Source organism: Candoia aspera, chromosome 4 (genome assembly GCF_035149785.1).
Source record: "Candoia aspera isolate rCanAsp1 chromosome 4, rCanAsp1.hap2, whole genome shotgun sequence".
NCBI lineage: Eukaryota > Metazoa > Chordata > Lepidosauria > Squamata > Boidae > Candoia > Candoia aspera.
Genome location: NC_086156.1, coordinates 64711172 through 64728836, shown reverse-complemented (window position 1 = coordinate 64728836; position 17665 = coordinate 64711172). Strand labels below are relative to the sequence as shown.

General features: G+C 38.4%; 1 protein-coding gene across 1 annotated transcript in view; it reads left to right on the top strand.

Moving 5' to 3' along the window:
• The first annotated feature begins 5728 nt into the window (after window positions 1–5728).
• Window positions 5729–17665, top strand: part of ZNF830 (zinc finger protein 830) — a 30766-nt gene continuing 18829 nt past the window's right edge. Inside the window, exons 1-5 of the mRNA XM_063300328.1 lie at window positions 5729–5886; window positions 6825–6920; window positions 7693–7810; window positions 15041–15074; window positions 15684–15916. Of these exons, the coding sequence (XP_063156398.1) occupies window positions 5746–5886; window positions 6825–6920; window positions 7693–7810; window positions 15041–15074; window positions 15684–15916 (622 nt within the window). The 5' untranslated portion in view covers window positions 5729–5745. The remainder of the gene's footprint in view (window positions 5887–6824; window positions 6921–7692; window positions 7811–15040; window positions 15075–15683; window positions 15917–17665) is intronic.

Below are 17665 nucleotides of genomic sequence, written 5' to 3'. Positions count from 1 at the left end.
ACTGGAGGCTAGAACTGTTGACAAAACAATGAATGAAATTAGAGACAAAGGCAATACCATAAAGGTGGGAAGAAGCATATATAATTTTGACATATAGGGAACAACCCAGAGAAACTAACCATATATACCAATCTCCTTACTGAATGTTGATTCGAAAATTTTTACTACAATATTAGCTGCACGTTTAAAGAAATGTATGCCAGATATAATACATATGGACCAAAAAGATTCCCAAGAGGGATTTAAAGGACAACAGTAGATGTATAATAAAGGCAATAGCATACATCAATAACAAGAAAAAAAATTTTTTTTTCTAGATGCAGAAAAAGCCTTTGATGATATGGAATGGCCAGTTCTACTTGCAGTATTGACTAAAATAAAACCCAGAGAAGAATTTAAAGCCTGGGTTAAAAGCATCTACCAACAGCAAACAGCAAAGATTATAGCTAACAAAATACTTTGAACTTTTCAGTAAATAAAGATACTAGACAAGCATGTCCACTTTCTTGTCTACCATTTGTGATTGCTTTAGAAGTATTAACAAATAAGGTTCAAAAAGGTTCAAATATCAAGGCTCAAGGAGAGGAATGTAAATTAAAATGTTATGCGAATAATATAGTACTATTATGCAACTGCATAATGGAAACAATTAGAAGTTTTGGTGAATTCTCAGAATACTAAATTAATATACAAAAAACAAAATAATGAGATAATCTATCTCAAGAAGAAGAAAGCTTCTTGCAGAAAGAGTTGGGTTGTTAGACTACAAAGGATCCAGTGAAATATTTGGGACTGTATTTGACAGGCAATAACAAATATTTCAAAATAAATTACAACAAATTATGGAGAGAAATTTAAAAAGATCTTAAATGGTGGGAAAAAAATTAAAACACTCCTGCTTAGGATTAATTGTGACTGTTAAAATGAATATGTTACCCAAAATAATTTTTTATTTTATTTATTGGAAAAAAGTAAAATAAAAAATATTACAGGATACAAAAGATAGAGGTGGACTTGCTCTTCTGAATTTTAAATTACAGTATTTTACCATACAAGTTGTTTGTCATGGATAAATGAATGGATAAAATCCCCAAATAATAGAATGTCAGCATTGGAAGGTGCTGGCCTAGTTAATGGACTTCACAAATATTTATGGTACAAGGATAAAGAAGAAAAAAAACTTGACATATTATAAGGCAAAGTTTAATAAAAATATGGAACTCTATAAAAACAATACGTCCAATAATCTCACCTTTAGCCTCACCTTCAAATGGTTTTTATTCTGAAGATAATTATTGCAAGAAAAGTGTAATTGCATATGCAGATATGGTACATCCAGATTCCAAAAAAACATTAGACACAACAAGAATAAGGTTGAAATCTACCATGGCTGATATATTTACTGATTGCTGGAAGAACAAAGAGTTTTCTCAAGAAAGGAGGGTCTTTAAGACAATGTCAGATTTGAAACGCTTATATAGAACCAAGATCACGTACTAGGGCATATATATCAAATATGACACAGAGGCAGAAAAAGTAAAAAATTGTATGATAAAATGGACACAAATTTTTAAAGAAACAATTACAATACAATGAGAGGAATTATGGAAAAAATAAAATTTACTCCATACTATAATTTAAGAGAAAATTGGTTCAAAATGTTTTATAGATGGTACATAACTCGGTCAATAATTGCAAAAACGGATTGTCATGAGTAAGGATGGCGAGCAGGGGGCTCCCATCCAGACTGTCAAGCGCATGTGTAGCACTGATGAATTGTTCAGCCATTCAAAGAGACACAGATCGGGACCGCCTTAACCCTTGGGGGTTATATGTCTGGGTTTTCCCACGCTTCTTCAGTTTGTTAGGATTCCTGTTAAGTACTAGCAATAAATATTAGAGACCAGTTCCATGTCTCAGTGTGTTTCCTGGTTGTTAGGACACGGATAAACCATATAATAAAAAATGCTGGAAATGTGATACAGAAGGACTGTTTCATCATATGTGGTGGTCATGTAAAATAATTCAAAAGTACTGGAAAAAAATACACAGTATTAAAAAAAAATTAAAAACAAAGTTCCAATTGAAACTTCCATTTTTTTTCTATTAGGAATTCTTCCAGAACATACAAATAAAAAGCATCACAATTTATTAAGATATATGCTGATGGCTGCAATGATAAATCTGGCTCAAAAAAGGGACACTTTTCCAACAATACCAGACTGGGAAACCAAACTTGGGGAATACGCAGCAATGGAAAAATTAACATTATACATTCGGAACAGAAGTTTGACTTACTTTAAGCAAGAATGGCTCCTCCATATACGCTACACAAAAAGGTAAATGATGAGACAGTACAGTTTTTAAGGGGGAAATAATTGACATAAGGACTGTAATCACAAATAATAAATATGTTGATGTAATTATAAGTTGGGTACAAAGGGAGGGAAATTAAAATTACTGTATATATACTTGCAGATAAGCCAAGAATTTTAGGTGCCAAAATACACCTCAAAAATTGGGTTTGGCTTATCTGCGGATGGGCTTATCCATGAGTATATATGGTAATACTTTTTTTAAAGTATCCGTATATTCTGTATATACTTGTGGATAAGTCAATCCTCAAATTTTAAATCATAATACCATGAAAAATGCGCCACCCGTGGATAAGCCAATGTGAAAATTAAAACATATGAAAATGTTTATTATAACTTTATTACATTTTTAAACAAGAAAGATAAAAACTAACAGAAACTAATGTTTAAGATAAGGAAAAGAGAAAGTAAAGAATGAATGAATGAAGAAACAAAGCCAAAAGTGCAGGAAAAAAAGAAAAGAGAAATGTATGTCATTTTCTAATATTTTTTATTGATTTTTCTTTTTAATTTCTTTTTTCTTTTTCATGATTATATGCATTTATCTTAGGAATATTGATAAATAGTGGTGATATTAGTATGAATAGAGTTTCATAGAGATTTCTAGTTTTTTAAAATGACACAATTAACTTAATTCTATACGTTGTGGATTCAGTCTGAAGAAGGAACATAACACTGAGGGAAAGAATCATGTTTATTGCAACAATTATGTGTGGGGGGGCTTGCTTAACAAGAAAAAGGAACCCTGAACAATGGAAAAGCAAAGATTTTTTAAGAAGTTGTGGGCTTCAAGGCAGGAAATCCTAGGGATTTGATTGGCTGGCCAGTTTGGGGAAGCTAGGCAGGTCCTTGTCAGTGTACCTAGAGTAGGTTCCATTGTTAGGCAAAATGGGCTTTTCAGGAGGCAGAGCTGAGGAAGCCTATTGTTAAGGAAATGAAATGTTGAGGTCATCAGCTGACCGAGGATGGAACAAGGGGGTTGCAATTTCCTTATAAGGGCTACCCTTGGGCTGTATTGTGAGCTGGTGAGGAGGCTTCTGTTGGGTTTAGATGGGATTGCAGTGGGGGTATTGTCTGGGGCAAATAGCTCAATTTGGGTCTGAAGAGATTAGGCAAAGAAATGAACTGGGTTTGACTCTGGTCATATCCAAACGACAAGGGAGGAAACAGTGCAGTCGCCATTTTGTTTGTTAGGTTTATTTTCACCACACTATACATTCAATCAATCAATCGATTACATAATGACTGTCAAATTTTATAATCGTTGTAAGCTCCCTGTTTATTTACTGAAATGTTATTATTTATCCATTATATTTCTTTTTATCTTTTTTGCAGCTGTTCTGTTCATTCTGTTCCTTCAAATGTTTCAATATATAAAACTACAATATAAAAAAATAAAATGCTGTATAAAAGGAACTGAGAATCATAGTTGGTTTTTAATTGCCAACTTGTTATTTGACAGATCAAGAGAAAACAGAAATACATCTTAAAGAGATCTAAAAAAATCTGGTCTATTTTTAGAATGGTGTCCACTATCCTTTTCTTAAATTCTCAGACTAGTGAGTTACATACAGATGTCACATACCTTCATGTATGAGATTTACATGATTTCTACCTCCCCTCTTTAATTATGTGCCATCAAGTCATTATGAACTCTTAACGACCACATAGATAGATTTTCTCTATGACAATCTGTCCCTAACCTGGTTCTTCAGGTCTTCCAACAATGCACCCATTGCCACTGTAACTTGAGACCTTGCTGCTGATCATCCTCTTTATCTCTTTCCTTCCATTTTTCTCAGCATTACAGCCTTCTCTAGAGAGCCTTCCTATATTGCTGCTGCCCAATATAGGTGCCTATTTGTTTCAGCTGGGATAACCTTCACACTTTGGGTGAATACATACTCTTCTCATACATCATTATGTTCTTCACTCATCCCTCCCAGGAACATTCCCCCCCCCCCCAATGAGGTGGCAGAGGACTTGAGGTGTACTGAATAAGTGGCGTGTGGCAATATTGGCTATGGAGCAGTGTGGACCTGTCCTTACTGTCTGCACAAACAACAGGGGAGTGACTGTTGGGAGTAGGATGGTAATTTGCCAGTCTCACTAGGTGCTCCAGATCCTAGACTGGGAAGAAAAGGCAGAAGGCGGAAGGGCATCTGCTCTCATAGCCTGCGTGGAAGTGCCATCAGTCAGGGCTAGGGAGCAGGCAAGCTTTTAAGAGCAAGGAGCTGAGCCCAGAGCCATTTCTTCTATTTGTTGGATCCACAGTGTCTGGAGAGATCAAGCTACTATCCTACTTCCAACAGTTGGTCCGCTACTGTGTGTACAAGAAGAAGCCCCCAGTCAGTTCATCAGTACAGTTTGCTGTCATCTCGTCTTACTTGTTCCCCCACTGAAATGGCCAGGGAAAGTATTACTACTTTGAGGTAGTCCTTTCTAGATGAGAGATGCATACCTCACAGGGCTCTTTTCTAACTACTGTTGGGGAGGGGGGCACAAAAAAATGACTGGAGACCTGTGTGTGAACCTTAGGCCTTAAGTTTCAGATCCCTGTATATAATCTTTTATGCCCCTCAGTAGATTTTGAAGTGTGTTTGCCTTTGAGACTTGAGATGGCCAGTTGCTCCAAAGAAAAGAATGGAATTGAGAACATACTTAAAACTCAACAGCTCATCAGCAGGAAGCATTCAGTAGAAATAAAAAGAGCTAAATAAACACATGAAGACTGGCAGTTGCTGGACCTGAAGCTTATTTTGAATTTTTAATTACAAATCTCATCTAACCTCCAGTCCATCTTTATTAATAACATAATATTAATAGTGAACTACTGTATAAGGTTTCGTAACTCAAACACTGATAGAACTCTTGCAGTGCTGATGTTATCTAGTTGGATAATGAAACGTCTGCTAGCAAACCAAGCTCAGAGAGCACCAAGAACTTCAGTGATAGAACTATTCATTTATTAAACTTTTTAAAAATAGTAATTTTCGCTCGGAACAAAACCTGAATTAGAGCATGATCTCATAGCTATGTCAAAATCTCATTCCTTCAGAGTCAGGCAGACTTCATATCTAATGCGGGAGAATATAAAAATACGTCAAAATCACCCAGAAGGTTTCGGCTTCATACCCCTTTACATTTAAAAAAAATAATGCCATAAAGACAAATCGCAAAAATTTTCTTTTTCCTTGTTGGGTTGGGCTTCGAACGACTTTTCTTGAAATTGAGGCAGAAGTTACAGTTTTTTGAAACAGAATCAACATGACGTACAATCCCTGCGACCATAGCGCAATTGGGAGCGTGTTTTACGTTAAGTCTCGTCGATGAGAAATCAGGCAAAGGGGTGTGGTTTTATTTTGCAGTCATGGCGGCTTCGAGTTCCAGTGGAGGGCAACGGCGATCGATTGGGACTGTGGGACAAGAGGAGTTGCGACGATTAATGCGAGCAAAACAGCGGGAGTCGGCCGCGGGGAAAAGGAAAATTGACTCTCCCTACGTTAGATATCCTACCTTTTCTTCGGCTTGGGTGCTCCTTTCTTGCGGCTTTTTGCGATGAGGAGCGTTTTTGAGTTTTGTCTGTCGGTTGCTGAATGGAAGTGAGGGTGGATTAAATTTTGTTCCTCGCCTCCCTTTTCTGTTGGGTAGGCATTTTAGTTCACCTTATTATCGTCCTGCATATTGAGTTTTCTGAAGTATAATAGTGAATAGCGTGTTATCCACATTCGAAATAAAAACACAAGGAAGACTTTGTACATCAGAGTTTGCAAGGTAATCAGAATGTCTGTTCCCGAAGATAGGAGGAGTGGGTTAACACATTATTCCGCATTGCAAAGTGCCACTGCAGAAAAGCTTTTACATTTTCTTTAAGCTCCTCCCTCTTACTTCTTATGCCCGTATGTGTTTCCCCTCCTGCTACAAGTCTGGCCAGACGTGTAGTGCACCATACTGAAGAAGGTAGTAGTAAAAGGATTTGGGAGAATACTTACAACTTGCTGGCCAGCTTACATTCTAGTGAAGAGCAGATTCCTCCAACAGTCAGGAAGCTGTTTCCTCCATTCTCTACTGTTCACATTGCAAGCCCGGTTGCATTTTATAGATAAAGAATAGAAGCAGTATTAATATGTTTGTTTCAGTAAAAGATAAACAATAAAGTAATAACATTTTATTTAGGCTTGTGAGGTAATTTAAAGCCTGCACTGAACAATACTTACTAAGCCAAACAAATGTTTAAATATAATCTGACCAGATTGCTTTAATTACATGCACTTGGTTCATTCAGTGAAAAACTTAGCAATTCAGGTATTGTACTTCAAACTTTAGAGTAGTTACAGAATGAAGTGTAACTGCACTGCAATGTAAATTTCTTGGAATAATGCTTAAACAGTGCTGTAGTTTCGAGATATTATTTTTGTATTTATTTTCTTAATTGCAAGAACTACATATAATAATTTGGGGAATTTAAGTTGCTCTCTGTGCAATGTGTCTGTGAAGAATGAACTGTTGTGGCAAACACATGCTCTTGGAAAACAGCACAAGGAGGTAAGAGAAGTTTAACATGTATCATACTGTAAGAATAAGAGTTAATTTTTCACTTTTAATATATGTGGATTTCTTCTAGCCATACTGTCATTTAATAAATATCTTGTTAAAATAGTGGAAACATACAGTGCATCCGCATGGACCTGAAGAAACACTGAAGCAAGCTTCCTTGGTTAGCTCAGTGGTCCATTTAATCCAGCACGTGCAGGAAGCCTATAAGAGAGCAATAAAATAATGGCATGTTGTAGTCCCTTTTGAAAATTTATCATGGAAGAACAGATTATTTATTTGTCAGGATTTATTTATCCTACTGAAATAAATGGGACTTAAGGAGATCCATTGACTTCAATAAACCTCCTCCAACTGTACCTGATTCTGATACTTTCTATAACTTCTTGATGGGATATGTTTTTCTAGTATTTGTTGTATTTTTTTTTAATTTGGGCAAGACAGAACCTAAGATCATGGATTAATTTATACAGAAAATGAAATTGATTGATTTTTTCTTTTGATGTTATTTTGCAGTAGAACAGTATTTTAAAAATGAGATTTAATGCTATATATTGGGTGTAAATCTGTTCTTGTAAAAATTTCTAGTGGAATGGAAAATTGTAACAAAAATAACCCATTTTCTAAATAGTTTTATATAAAAAAATATAAGGGTTCTTTCAATTGCACTTTTCCCATAATCTTTCAACTAATACTTCTGTTATTGTTTTAAGCCCTGGAAATAACCCTCAGGTATTTATCTCCTGGTTTAATTTTTTTCTAGAGACTTGAATCATTAAAAGATATTAAATATTCTACATCCAGACCATTTTCTGACACTTTATCTTCTCTCAAAAGAAAAACATCAGAAACAAAATCTCCAGAACAGAAGAAAGGAAAAGGTACAGAAAAACTCTTTTGTCCTTGCTATACTTGTAATTGATTTGTGGCCTTAAACCATCTTGTTATAGGCTGGCAATGCAGCTCAATATCTTTCTTTCAGGCTTTAGGGTGTTGAAGCAAAAACAAAACAAACCCCATGGCTTAATCAACCTTTTTATTGAAGAAAAAAGCATAGTATGAGAGTACCACATTACAGCACTGGGAAGGGGGATAGATAATATGTTTATCTAGTGGATTTAATCTTGTTTAATTGAATTATTATTAGGTAAGCAGCTAATAGAAAATTATGAGACTAGGTAATGGTAAATCTTCAGTTTGTGACTATGTATGGTATTGTGCAAACTGATGTTACAAGTTGGCTTTGATTGCTTGCATTTTTGCTTATTAAGGTCTGCCTGTAAACAAATTGATCCAACTTCTGTCAGAAAAAAATATTTTGACTGACAGGCATAATTGTCACCTGAAGTTGACGGTGAATTAATATGGAAAAATGAGTGTTTTTCAAACCTTCCAGGTTATGAATTGACTCCAAATTGAGTTTGTTGCACAGAATACATTTAAATCATTTGAAACTTAAAATACTTTATTTTTTATGTCATTTTTGATGGGACCTAGCTACAAATAACATAAGTAGTTCTTGCATATAATTTCTTCACAAAAGAAAAGGAAGTAGGGATGATTGCACTAGTTCTTGCCCTTACCATTCTCTCTGTCGGGTTTCTCCTCTACTGTTGTCCTCCAAATTATAAGAATGATGAGGGAGAGTGTATTCGTTCTCATTCCCTTCATGTATAAAGCCTACTCATAAGGAAAATAATAAGACATTTGTTGTATTTAAGGCTTTCTCTTTGCCTGAAGATCAAAAGACTGAGGAGAGACCTGGTAGCAGTCCTCAGATATCTAAAGGGTTGCCATATAGAGGAGGGAGCACATTTGTTCTCTCTTGCCCTAAAAGGCAGGAGCAAATTTGATGGATTAAAACTATGGAGAAATAGATTCAGACTGAATATTAGGAGAAATTTCCTGACAGTAAAAGCTTGGTATGTTCTTTTTCATTGGAAGTCTTCAAAGAGAAACTGGATAGTTACCTATCTGAAATCCTTGAACACACTGAGCAGGAGGGTGGGCTAGATGGGCTTTAATGGACCTTCCAGCTCTGCGATTCTGTGAATATTTCAGAAATACTCTAAAGTTTGATGTTATGGGCTGTTATTCCAGCAAAGAATCCTAAATTAGATAATTTGTCTCTGTGCAGGAATCTATTTTTTCAAAAAATGACAAATTGTCATGTAGTGGGCATCATGTAGGCACTGCTGTTAGTCATCACAGTACTTTAGATGAATATACCTTGCTTTTCTGGCAACCACATGTTCATGGCATGACCACACTTGAGATTCACCCATATACTTTTATGTTGTAATGTCCAATGGCCTGTATTCTCTGTCCCTGAAGATGAGTTGACAGGAAAGGTTAACTCCACCACATCCAATTGGAAAGCAGAGCTAATTTTATGAAGAAGAGGGTGTTTTTCCTCTTGACTGTATGGGGGCTGAAAAAAGACATGGATTGCAGTTGGTCTCTTAAGTAGTTAAAAAAAAAAGAATGAAGGGTTATAGAAGGGTGTCATGTGCTGCATTGGATGTGTTTGTCAGCTGCTTCTGCCTGGCAAAATTTCCTGCCCTTTAATTTTAGGGAAGTTAGCAATCCACCAAAGGCCGTGTGCTTGCAGAGTTCTTGGCTCGGGGTGGGGGTGCACATAACCTTTGTCTCTGGACTGCTGGGATGTTCAAAGTTGTGAGAAGGCAAAGGGCACAAAATGCACCTGGCAGGTTTTGTGAGTTCCTTCCTTTCTTAGAGGAAGGTGGGTCTGTACTTCCCTTAGGACACCTTCCCCCTCCTGCCTCAGGAAGCCAGGGCTTTTTTCTGATTAGTCTCTGGGTGTTCTAAGCATTGCATATGGACCTCACCCTTTTCCTTGCTTTTCTCAGCATGGTGGTGGGAGGAGCTATGCCCAATAGCATGGATGTTTTGCCAGATGAAGAGGATTTGGATTATGATACCTCTTCCACCAAGAGTTTTCCACCAACAATAGCTCCCACCTATTTATTTATTGGATTTTTAAGGCTGTCCAACTACAATATCTTTAAAAAGTAAACAGAAAACATAATGGGAGGAACAGACATACTGTAACTGAAACAGTCACTGCCAACCAGATGGGCACACTCCCTTTTATCTCAGAGTCTGAGGAAAAGCTCAGGTTTTCAAAGATTGTTCAAAGCTTGCAGGGCTGTGGCAGTCAGAACCTCCATATGCTGTGAGATGTTGTTCGAAAGGGCAGGTGCCCCAACAGAGAAGGGACACTTCCTAGATCTCATCAGATGACATTTGCTTAATGGATGGGACACAAAGCTCACTTGTTCTGTCGGATCTTACATGGTGGACAGAAACGATGGGAGAGAAGTGCTCCCTCATATAACCAGGCCATATGCTGTGAAGGTTTTATTGGTGATAACCATCACCTTGAATTACAACTGGAAGCTTGCTGGTAACCAGTGTTCATGTTGCTGTATCCTAGGCCACATGTAGCTTCTGAGTGGTCTTCAAGGACAGCCTCATGTAGAATGCATTGCAGTAATAAATAGAAGGTGACCAAGGCATGAGTGACAGTAATAAGGGACTCCCGGTCCAGAAAAGCGCACAGTTAGTGCATCAGATGAATCTTTGTGAAGGTCTTCCTCTTTGAGCAGGAGCTGTGAGTCCAGGAGGACTCCCATATTGCACCTTGGTTCTGTTTGGGCAAGAGCCACCCCATTTAGAACCAAAGATGGAGAATCTTTGGCACTGGAAGAACCATGCATCCATAATCATTAGGTCTTGTCAGGGTTGAATTTAAACCTGCTTCTTGCCATTCAAACAGCCTGCAGGCACTGGGACAAGACTTTGACAGCATCACTTGGTTGATCAATGGGTCAAGATATACAGGGGAGTATCATCAGCATACTGATGAGATCTGACCATATGCTGACAGATAACTTCATCCAGAGGCTTCATGTAGAATAGGAGGAGTGAGGATGTTGAGCCTTGAGGCATCCCACAAACAAGGGGCTGGACCTTTCCTTAACTGTCAGCACCACCTGGACCCAGGTATTGAGAAAGGAGGAGAACCACCACAACACTGTGCCTCCCACTCCCAAACCTCATAGCTGACCCAGAAGGATGGTATAGATGGTATCAAAAGCTGCTGAGAGATCAAAAAGAACCAGAACAGTTGCACCATGCCCAACCAGTCATCAGCAAGGGGGAATCTGTACTATGCCTTAACCTGAAACCTGAAATGAGTCCAAATAATCAATTTCTTCCAGGGCTCTCTGGAGCTGTAGTTCAATCACTTTCTCAAACAAACTTATCCAAAAAAGGAAGGTTGGAGACTGGGTGAAAATTGTCCAGAACTGTTGAATCCAGTGATGGGTTCTTAAGAATGGGGCATACCACTGCCTTCTTAAAGGCAGGCAGAACCACCCCCTCTCTCAAGGATGAATTTACCATTGCAAAGATTTAATCACATGTCACCTTCCGGAAGGCCTTAATCAAGAGGAGCATGAATCTAATAAATAGACTAACAGTTACAATTACCCTGTCCACTGTCCTGAGAAGTCATAGGATCAAACACTTACTATGTAACAGGACAAGACCATGCTTTGGCCATCCTGACTGGAACTGCTCAGTTGGAGTTTAAATCAAAGTGGATCCAAGCCTAGAGTATTCCTTAACAGTGGCCCTGAAGATATTCTTGTGACCAGTTCCTCCCTGGTAGGGAACAGGTTGCTTTAATTGAGGCCACTGGCCATCTATCTGCAGATGCAATAAGAATGGAAAAATAAATGCATTTTGCTACTTGTTATGGCTGTGGTGTAATCCCTAATATGGGCTCTTGCATGTGTTTGGGCAGGTTTGTTTTTCATCTTTCTCCAGTGGTGCTCTGCTTCTCTTCTGTTGTTTCATTTCCCTAAATTCCTCAGAAAACTAGGGAGCCGCATGGGATTGACAAACAGGGAGATGCCATGAAGAAATAGTGTAATACAAGACACTTATCATGCATCAGTTCCAGAGACTAAGTCCTTGATCAAGCTGTTGGCCAGATCCCCAGAAGACACCCAAATCTCCCTCTGAAACCCATTTGGATCCATTAGTTGTCTGAGATGGACCAGTCAAATGGATGCTACATTCCTTTGGGGTTGAGGGAAGGAGGGCAGCACAGCAAACTGAAAAGCAACCAGAGATGATCTGACCATGACAAACAACTAATGGTAATGTCCTTTACGTTCAGATCATGTTGCAAGTTCTCTGAGTTAAAAAACAGGTCTAGTATGAGATCACATGAATATGTTGGGCCCTCAATAACTTTGTGGGGGCTATGAGGGCCATGAACTCCTGCACCAGACTTTGTGCAACATGAGAGCAAGTTAAAGTCTTCTAGAATGATCAGTCTTGGAGACTCCACTACCAGGTTAAAATGGACTTGAACATCTCAGGCAAGGATGTCGCTGTGCAGCAGAGAGGCCAGTACAGCAGTAACAAATCCAACTGCTCCCTAGAGTCCGTTTTCAGCACAGGGTCTCACATCTGGTTATCTGTGGTACAGAGGCTTTGAAAGCTCATAGGGCTTCCCAAATGACATTTGTTACCCCATCACCCCCTGCCTTGGAATCATGGCTGGTAACCCCCACCCCCTGCTTCTGGAATAATGGATTTAATAGATGTAAGGAAGCCAGATTTTGCAAAGGCTGCCCAACCACAACTCACTCCCACCCCACACATTCCTTATATCCCTTGCTAGATTCCAGTCCCAATGGAATTAGCAGGTGGCACACGACTAAACTACATACTTAATCCCAGTGCAAAGCCAATCCAAGTTCTTGATGCTTTATGAAATTCATATAAGCAGTCCAGTCTGCAAGCTTCATGAGTGACCAATGGAAAATTGGCCTGCAGATTGGTGCTGGCAGGCAGGAAGCATACTGCATATATAGGAGGCCAGTGCCCAGGCAACCACAGGCGAGTGCAATGCTTGCAGCTCTACACAGCTAAGCTCCTGCTGCCCTGACCTATGACCATGGCACCACAATATGACTCTACCCACCAAAGAACCTCCCACTAATGTCTCAGCATCGAGACCTTGCCCCTTGGCCTGTCCCCCAATCCAGGAATGGGACCTAATTCCCTTGTCTTATCTTTTACCAAAACAAGTCTTGTCAAGTTAATGGAACCGGTAACACAATCCATTATTCTAGAGCCTGCTGCCATGAAATGGGAAATTCTGAATAATGAAGTCTAAAAGCAATTAATAGCAATAAAGCATTCAAGTATGACACAGGCATTCTGTCATAGGACGGGAATATAATAGATGTGGAAGCTGAAGATGAAAGGCGAATGCCTCTTTCATGAATATAAACCTGTCATTCCTTTTTAGAAGTGCTAAAAACTAAGTTTCAGTTAAAAACAGATTTGCTATAATCAGATAGCATTCTGTACCAAAAGAAATGCATCATGTTATAGCTTATGGATGATATTCTAGAGGTGACGGACTCAACCTTGGGGGAGCTGGGGGTGGCGACGACCGACAGGAAGCTCTGGCGTGGGCTGGTCCATGAAGTCACAAAGAGTCGGAAGCGACTGAGTGAATAAACAATGACAGACTAGTTCAGAGAGTTTACTTAGATACTAATTTTTACAATTTTCTGAAGGATCTGATACATTTATTTATTTGAATTTCATACCACCACAGTAATATGACTCTAAAGTGCCCATCCCTATTTTAAGCTACTTGATCATCCTCTCTACCAAGTAAATATTCTCAGCAGTTTTCTGAAGGAAGGGCACCATTTAAACTGTTGGTTTCTGTTATTTCTTCACCAGGAATAAAAACCAAAATACTCCGTTTTTTTCTGTACCTCCAGGTTTCTGCCTTTGCCTTTATATGTTAAGCTTCTCTGATACACAAATTGTTCTTCAGAACACTCTTAATTTCTTCAAAACAGCTTAATGACAGCCTGATTCAGACAAAATATTAATATTATGGCTGGACTTTTGCACAGCTCACTGAGGTATCAACTACTCAGGGGGAAGTATCAGCTACTTGGAGGACGTATTAGGCCATGCTGTTGGATTTCATACCAAGCTCAGCAATAAATGTGTACTTAACTTGCTGTACTTGGGGACTTGCTTACAACAGAAGCTCAGGAATGACACAGCTAGAATATGATGCTTTATTGCAGACTAGAAAGACTCAAAAATATACAGATGTCTGCAGAACACAGAAATCAAGTCATATATACAGTATGTATCTGCTCCAGGATTTAAATCCTAGGCTGTTTTGTCCCACCTTTTTAAGTCAGTGGAAAATTTGTCATTCTCTTTCCGGCAGTGAGATTGGGGCCACCTGGTCAATGTTTATATAATGGTACTGTCTGGCTTACTGGTTCATCCTCAGCCCTAAAACATGCATCAGACACATCAAGTGCAGAATTATTAGCTTTTAATGATTTATTTAGACCAACTGCATCTGTTTAACGTCTACCTAGATATTCTCTTCTAGCATCAGTCTCAGACACCAAAGCAAAATTATGGGTGTGTAAAGGCTAACTTGTAAAGCTGTAATATTCAAGCCCGGACAAAGTTTTTACAAGTATATGTCTGCCTTAAATTGTTGTTCCATGGTTTTGGTGCACAAATTAAAATTTACAAGCCTCTTTAACTCTTGCATTAAATTGAACACAATCAAGAGTTTCTTGATTTTGAAGGTCTTGTAGTGGAATTGTATATGTGAATATTCAAAATTTTGCCATTGGCCAGTTTCCTTTGTAGAGAATACCAGTATAATTCTGATGACATAGTGCTTAGCTGGTCATTGAAACTCAGCATATCTTTAGAAATGGGAGCCTATCTGGTGTAGTGGCTAAGGTGTTAGGTTAGAAATTAGGAGAGTGAGTGCTTGTCCTCCCTTAGGCACGAAAGCCAGCTGGGTGACTTTGGGCCAATTACTTTCTCTCAGCCCAACCCACCTCACAGGCATCTGGTTGTGGGGAAACATAGGAGGCAGGAGCATTAAGTATAAATCACCTTGAGTTGATCAAAAATAAGGGTGGGATAAAATTAAATAAATATAAAGCTCATTTTTCTATTCAATGTATAAATTTGATACAAATCTGATAAACATCTGTCTTTTTCAGATTGTAGTGACCATCCACAAACTGTTTCTTCTGGGTAAGTTGTTACCTCTTTTTTGCATTCCCACCTTCTTTTCATAGGTCAGGATATAGAATAGACATTGCCCTTTCTATTTTGTTCAAAATTATCATGGAGAGGAAATGGCTATCAGGTTTAAGTGTTTTGGTATGACAAACTAGTCAGGTTTGTTAACTGTTTTGTTGCTGCTTTCAGTTTTCTGCAGATGTTTAGGATATAGTGCCAGTATATTAAGGAGCTCTTGTTCTAAGCAGTTTACTGCTTGGAAGAACACCACAGAATAGTAATCTAAAACAGTGTCTAACATTTCCATGCACAGTATTCTATAAGAATGAGATGCATTTGCTTATGCTCTGAGTAATTTATTCCTGTAGGGTTGGCATGAAAATTGAGACACTCTAGCTCAAAAGTTGGGGTTTTAGATGTTACGGATTGCATGCAAAACTGTGAATGACTGATTCAACATCCCTTGGTATGGGACAAACCTCTTTTGCAGCAGTTCTGCTATCCCAGGAATGCAGTTTTCAAAACAAAAGTAGAAAAACCAGCTGAATATGCTTGAATTGATTGTCTGAATTCTGACTTGTATTGTGATTGTATTTTTAAATTTTTGCCTTTCTTTTTTAGGCTGCCAAAAGATTTTTCCAGCAAAATTGAGCAAACAGAAGTAGAAACAGTATCTTCAAAAGGTTCAAGTGGTGTATTACTAGGAAATTATGAACCAGAGGCAGGAAAGACAGAAGAGATGGCAAAAGAAATCAGAGAGAGCAACAGCAAAACTCCATTACCAACCACAGCGCAGTGTGTATCAATTCCAGGCCTTGTTCCAAAAGCAGAACTTGTAGCTTGTTTATCATCAGGTAAGACTAGCATTCATAGATACCATCAGATAACTATGGCAAAACAAACAAAGAAACAAACCCTATGATTCAAGGCCACTAGAGCAAAGATGACCCAAATATGAATACAAGCTTTATTTATCTTGAAGAAATGGTGTAGCTTCTAGGGATATGCAGAGCAGTTTGACACAAAATCCTTTGCCTTTTGCACTTGCTTTTTTATGTGGGGGGCGTTCTGTCTGGGCCATTATGGGGGGGGCAGTCATGTCCCTACTAGCTTAGGCTAGATGGGGTTAATCTGGATGGACTTTTGGAGTAAAGCAGCAGCTGTTTAAGGAACACATGGCACAGTGAGGAAACCATTCTGGATATAACTTACATCAGGGACTGACTGGAGAGCAAGATATGAAAAAAATAATTGCTGCTTGGGACCATTGGAATTGGCACTGGACTGGTATTTCTGGTGTGGTGGTGATTGGTGGTAAATATCAGGTTTCCTGCCTATCTGTCTCTGAGGTAATCTCCACATTCCACTCCCATTTTATTTTTATTTTTTAAGTCAGTTTTTATTCAGTACTGTAGAGTAGGTTGTGGTTTAGCTAAATAGTAGTGAGAAAGAGAAGGATTCCCTCATCCCTCCCTTTCCACTGCTTTTCAGATCAACCTTTAATTTGAGTTTAAAAGCCTGCCTCCTCCCCGAAATCAGTGCTTGAAGCAGTCCTCAGATGGCAGTAATAGCGTAGTCCAGCGTCATCAGACAGTTAATGGCTTTGCATAAGTAGCCATTCAGCATGGTGGAGGATGCCAGATTCTGCTGCCTTCTCCCTTTGATTAGCCTTGACACCCAGGTCTTCTCACAAAGTACTTTCACTGATGCAGGAAGCAGGGAGAAAGAATTAAGGATCCATATTAAGAACTCTTGAAAATGACTTCACCTTGTGAAAAGCTCATAAGAAGAGACATTGCTAGAATGAACATGACTTTTTAAAAGAAAAAGCCTTGGGCATGAGGTTTTATTTAATATAATGAAGGCATATTCTTTAGTGGATTGGGAGGTCGGTTACTGCCAAGGAATTGCTTTTATTGTTGGATTGCTCCTTATGCAGAAGCCAGAGGAGGAAGCATTTTGTGTGTGTTTTTAAAATTAATTAATAGCAGATTTGAATCCATGAGTCATACTGTGGATGAATGTGACATTATTCTAAAACATGACATCATTCTAAAATCTAAATTTTAGATTTTAAATCTAAATCTAAATCATTCTAAAAAGTAAATTGATAAGACTTCTATAGATCCCTAAGTTGAGGGGAAAACCAGAAGATGGAAAATTATATGCCTGGTCACTTTTCTTCTGTTAACCTCTCAGTGCCATATCTTTACTTGCTTTCAGCCATTACGAGAGACGCCTTTCCTAGTTACTCACTTCACAGGGACATTTTAAAACTGGGACAGAAATGCCAGCACAAAATTATTTGAGCCATTGGCCAGATGTTACCAGATACAGAGATAAGGATCTCTGAATATCTCTGCTAATAGATGATAGTGTCAACCTAGCGGTAAGGAGTGGGGGGCAAAAGAACTCATTTTTGCCTTCAAGTGCTATTGTGTATGATGATGAAAATCCTGCCCTATTTATAATAAACTACATTATTTTAATCTCCAATCTGTAATCAGAATTTCCTGCCCAGTTTTTCTGAATTTGATCCATTGGTGTTGATTTACATGGAAAGAACTGTTAGCCAACCTTAATTCCTCTCTTTTTCAATTTAT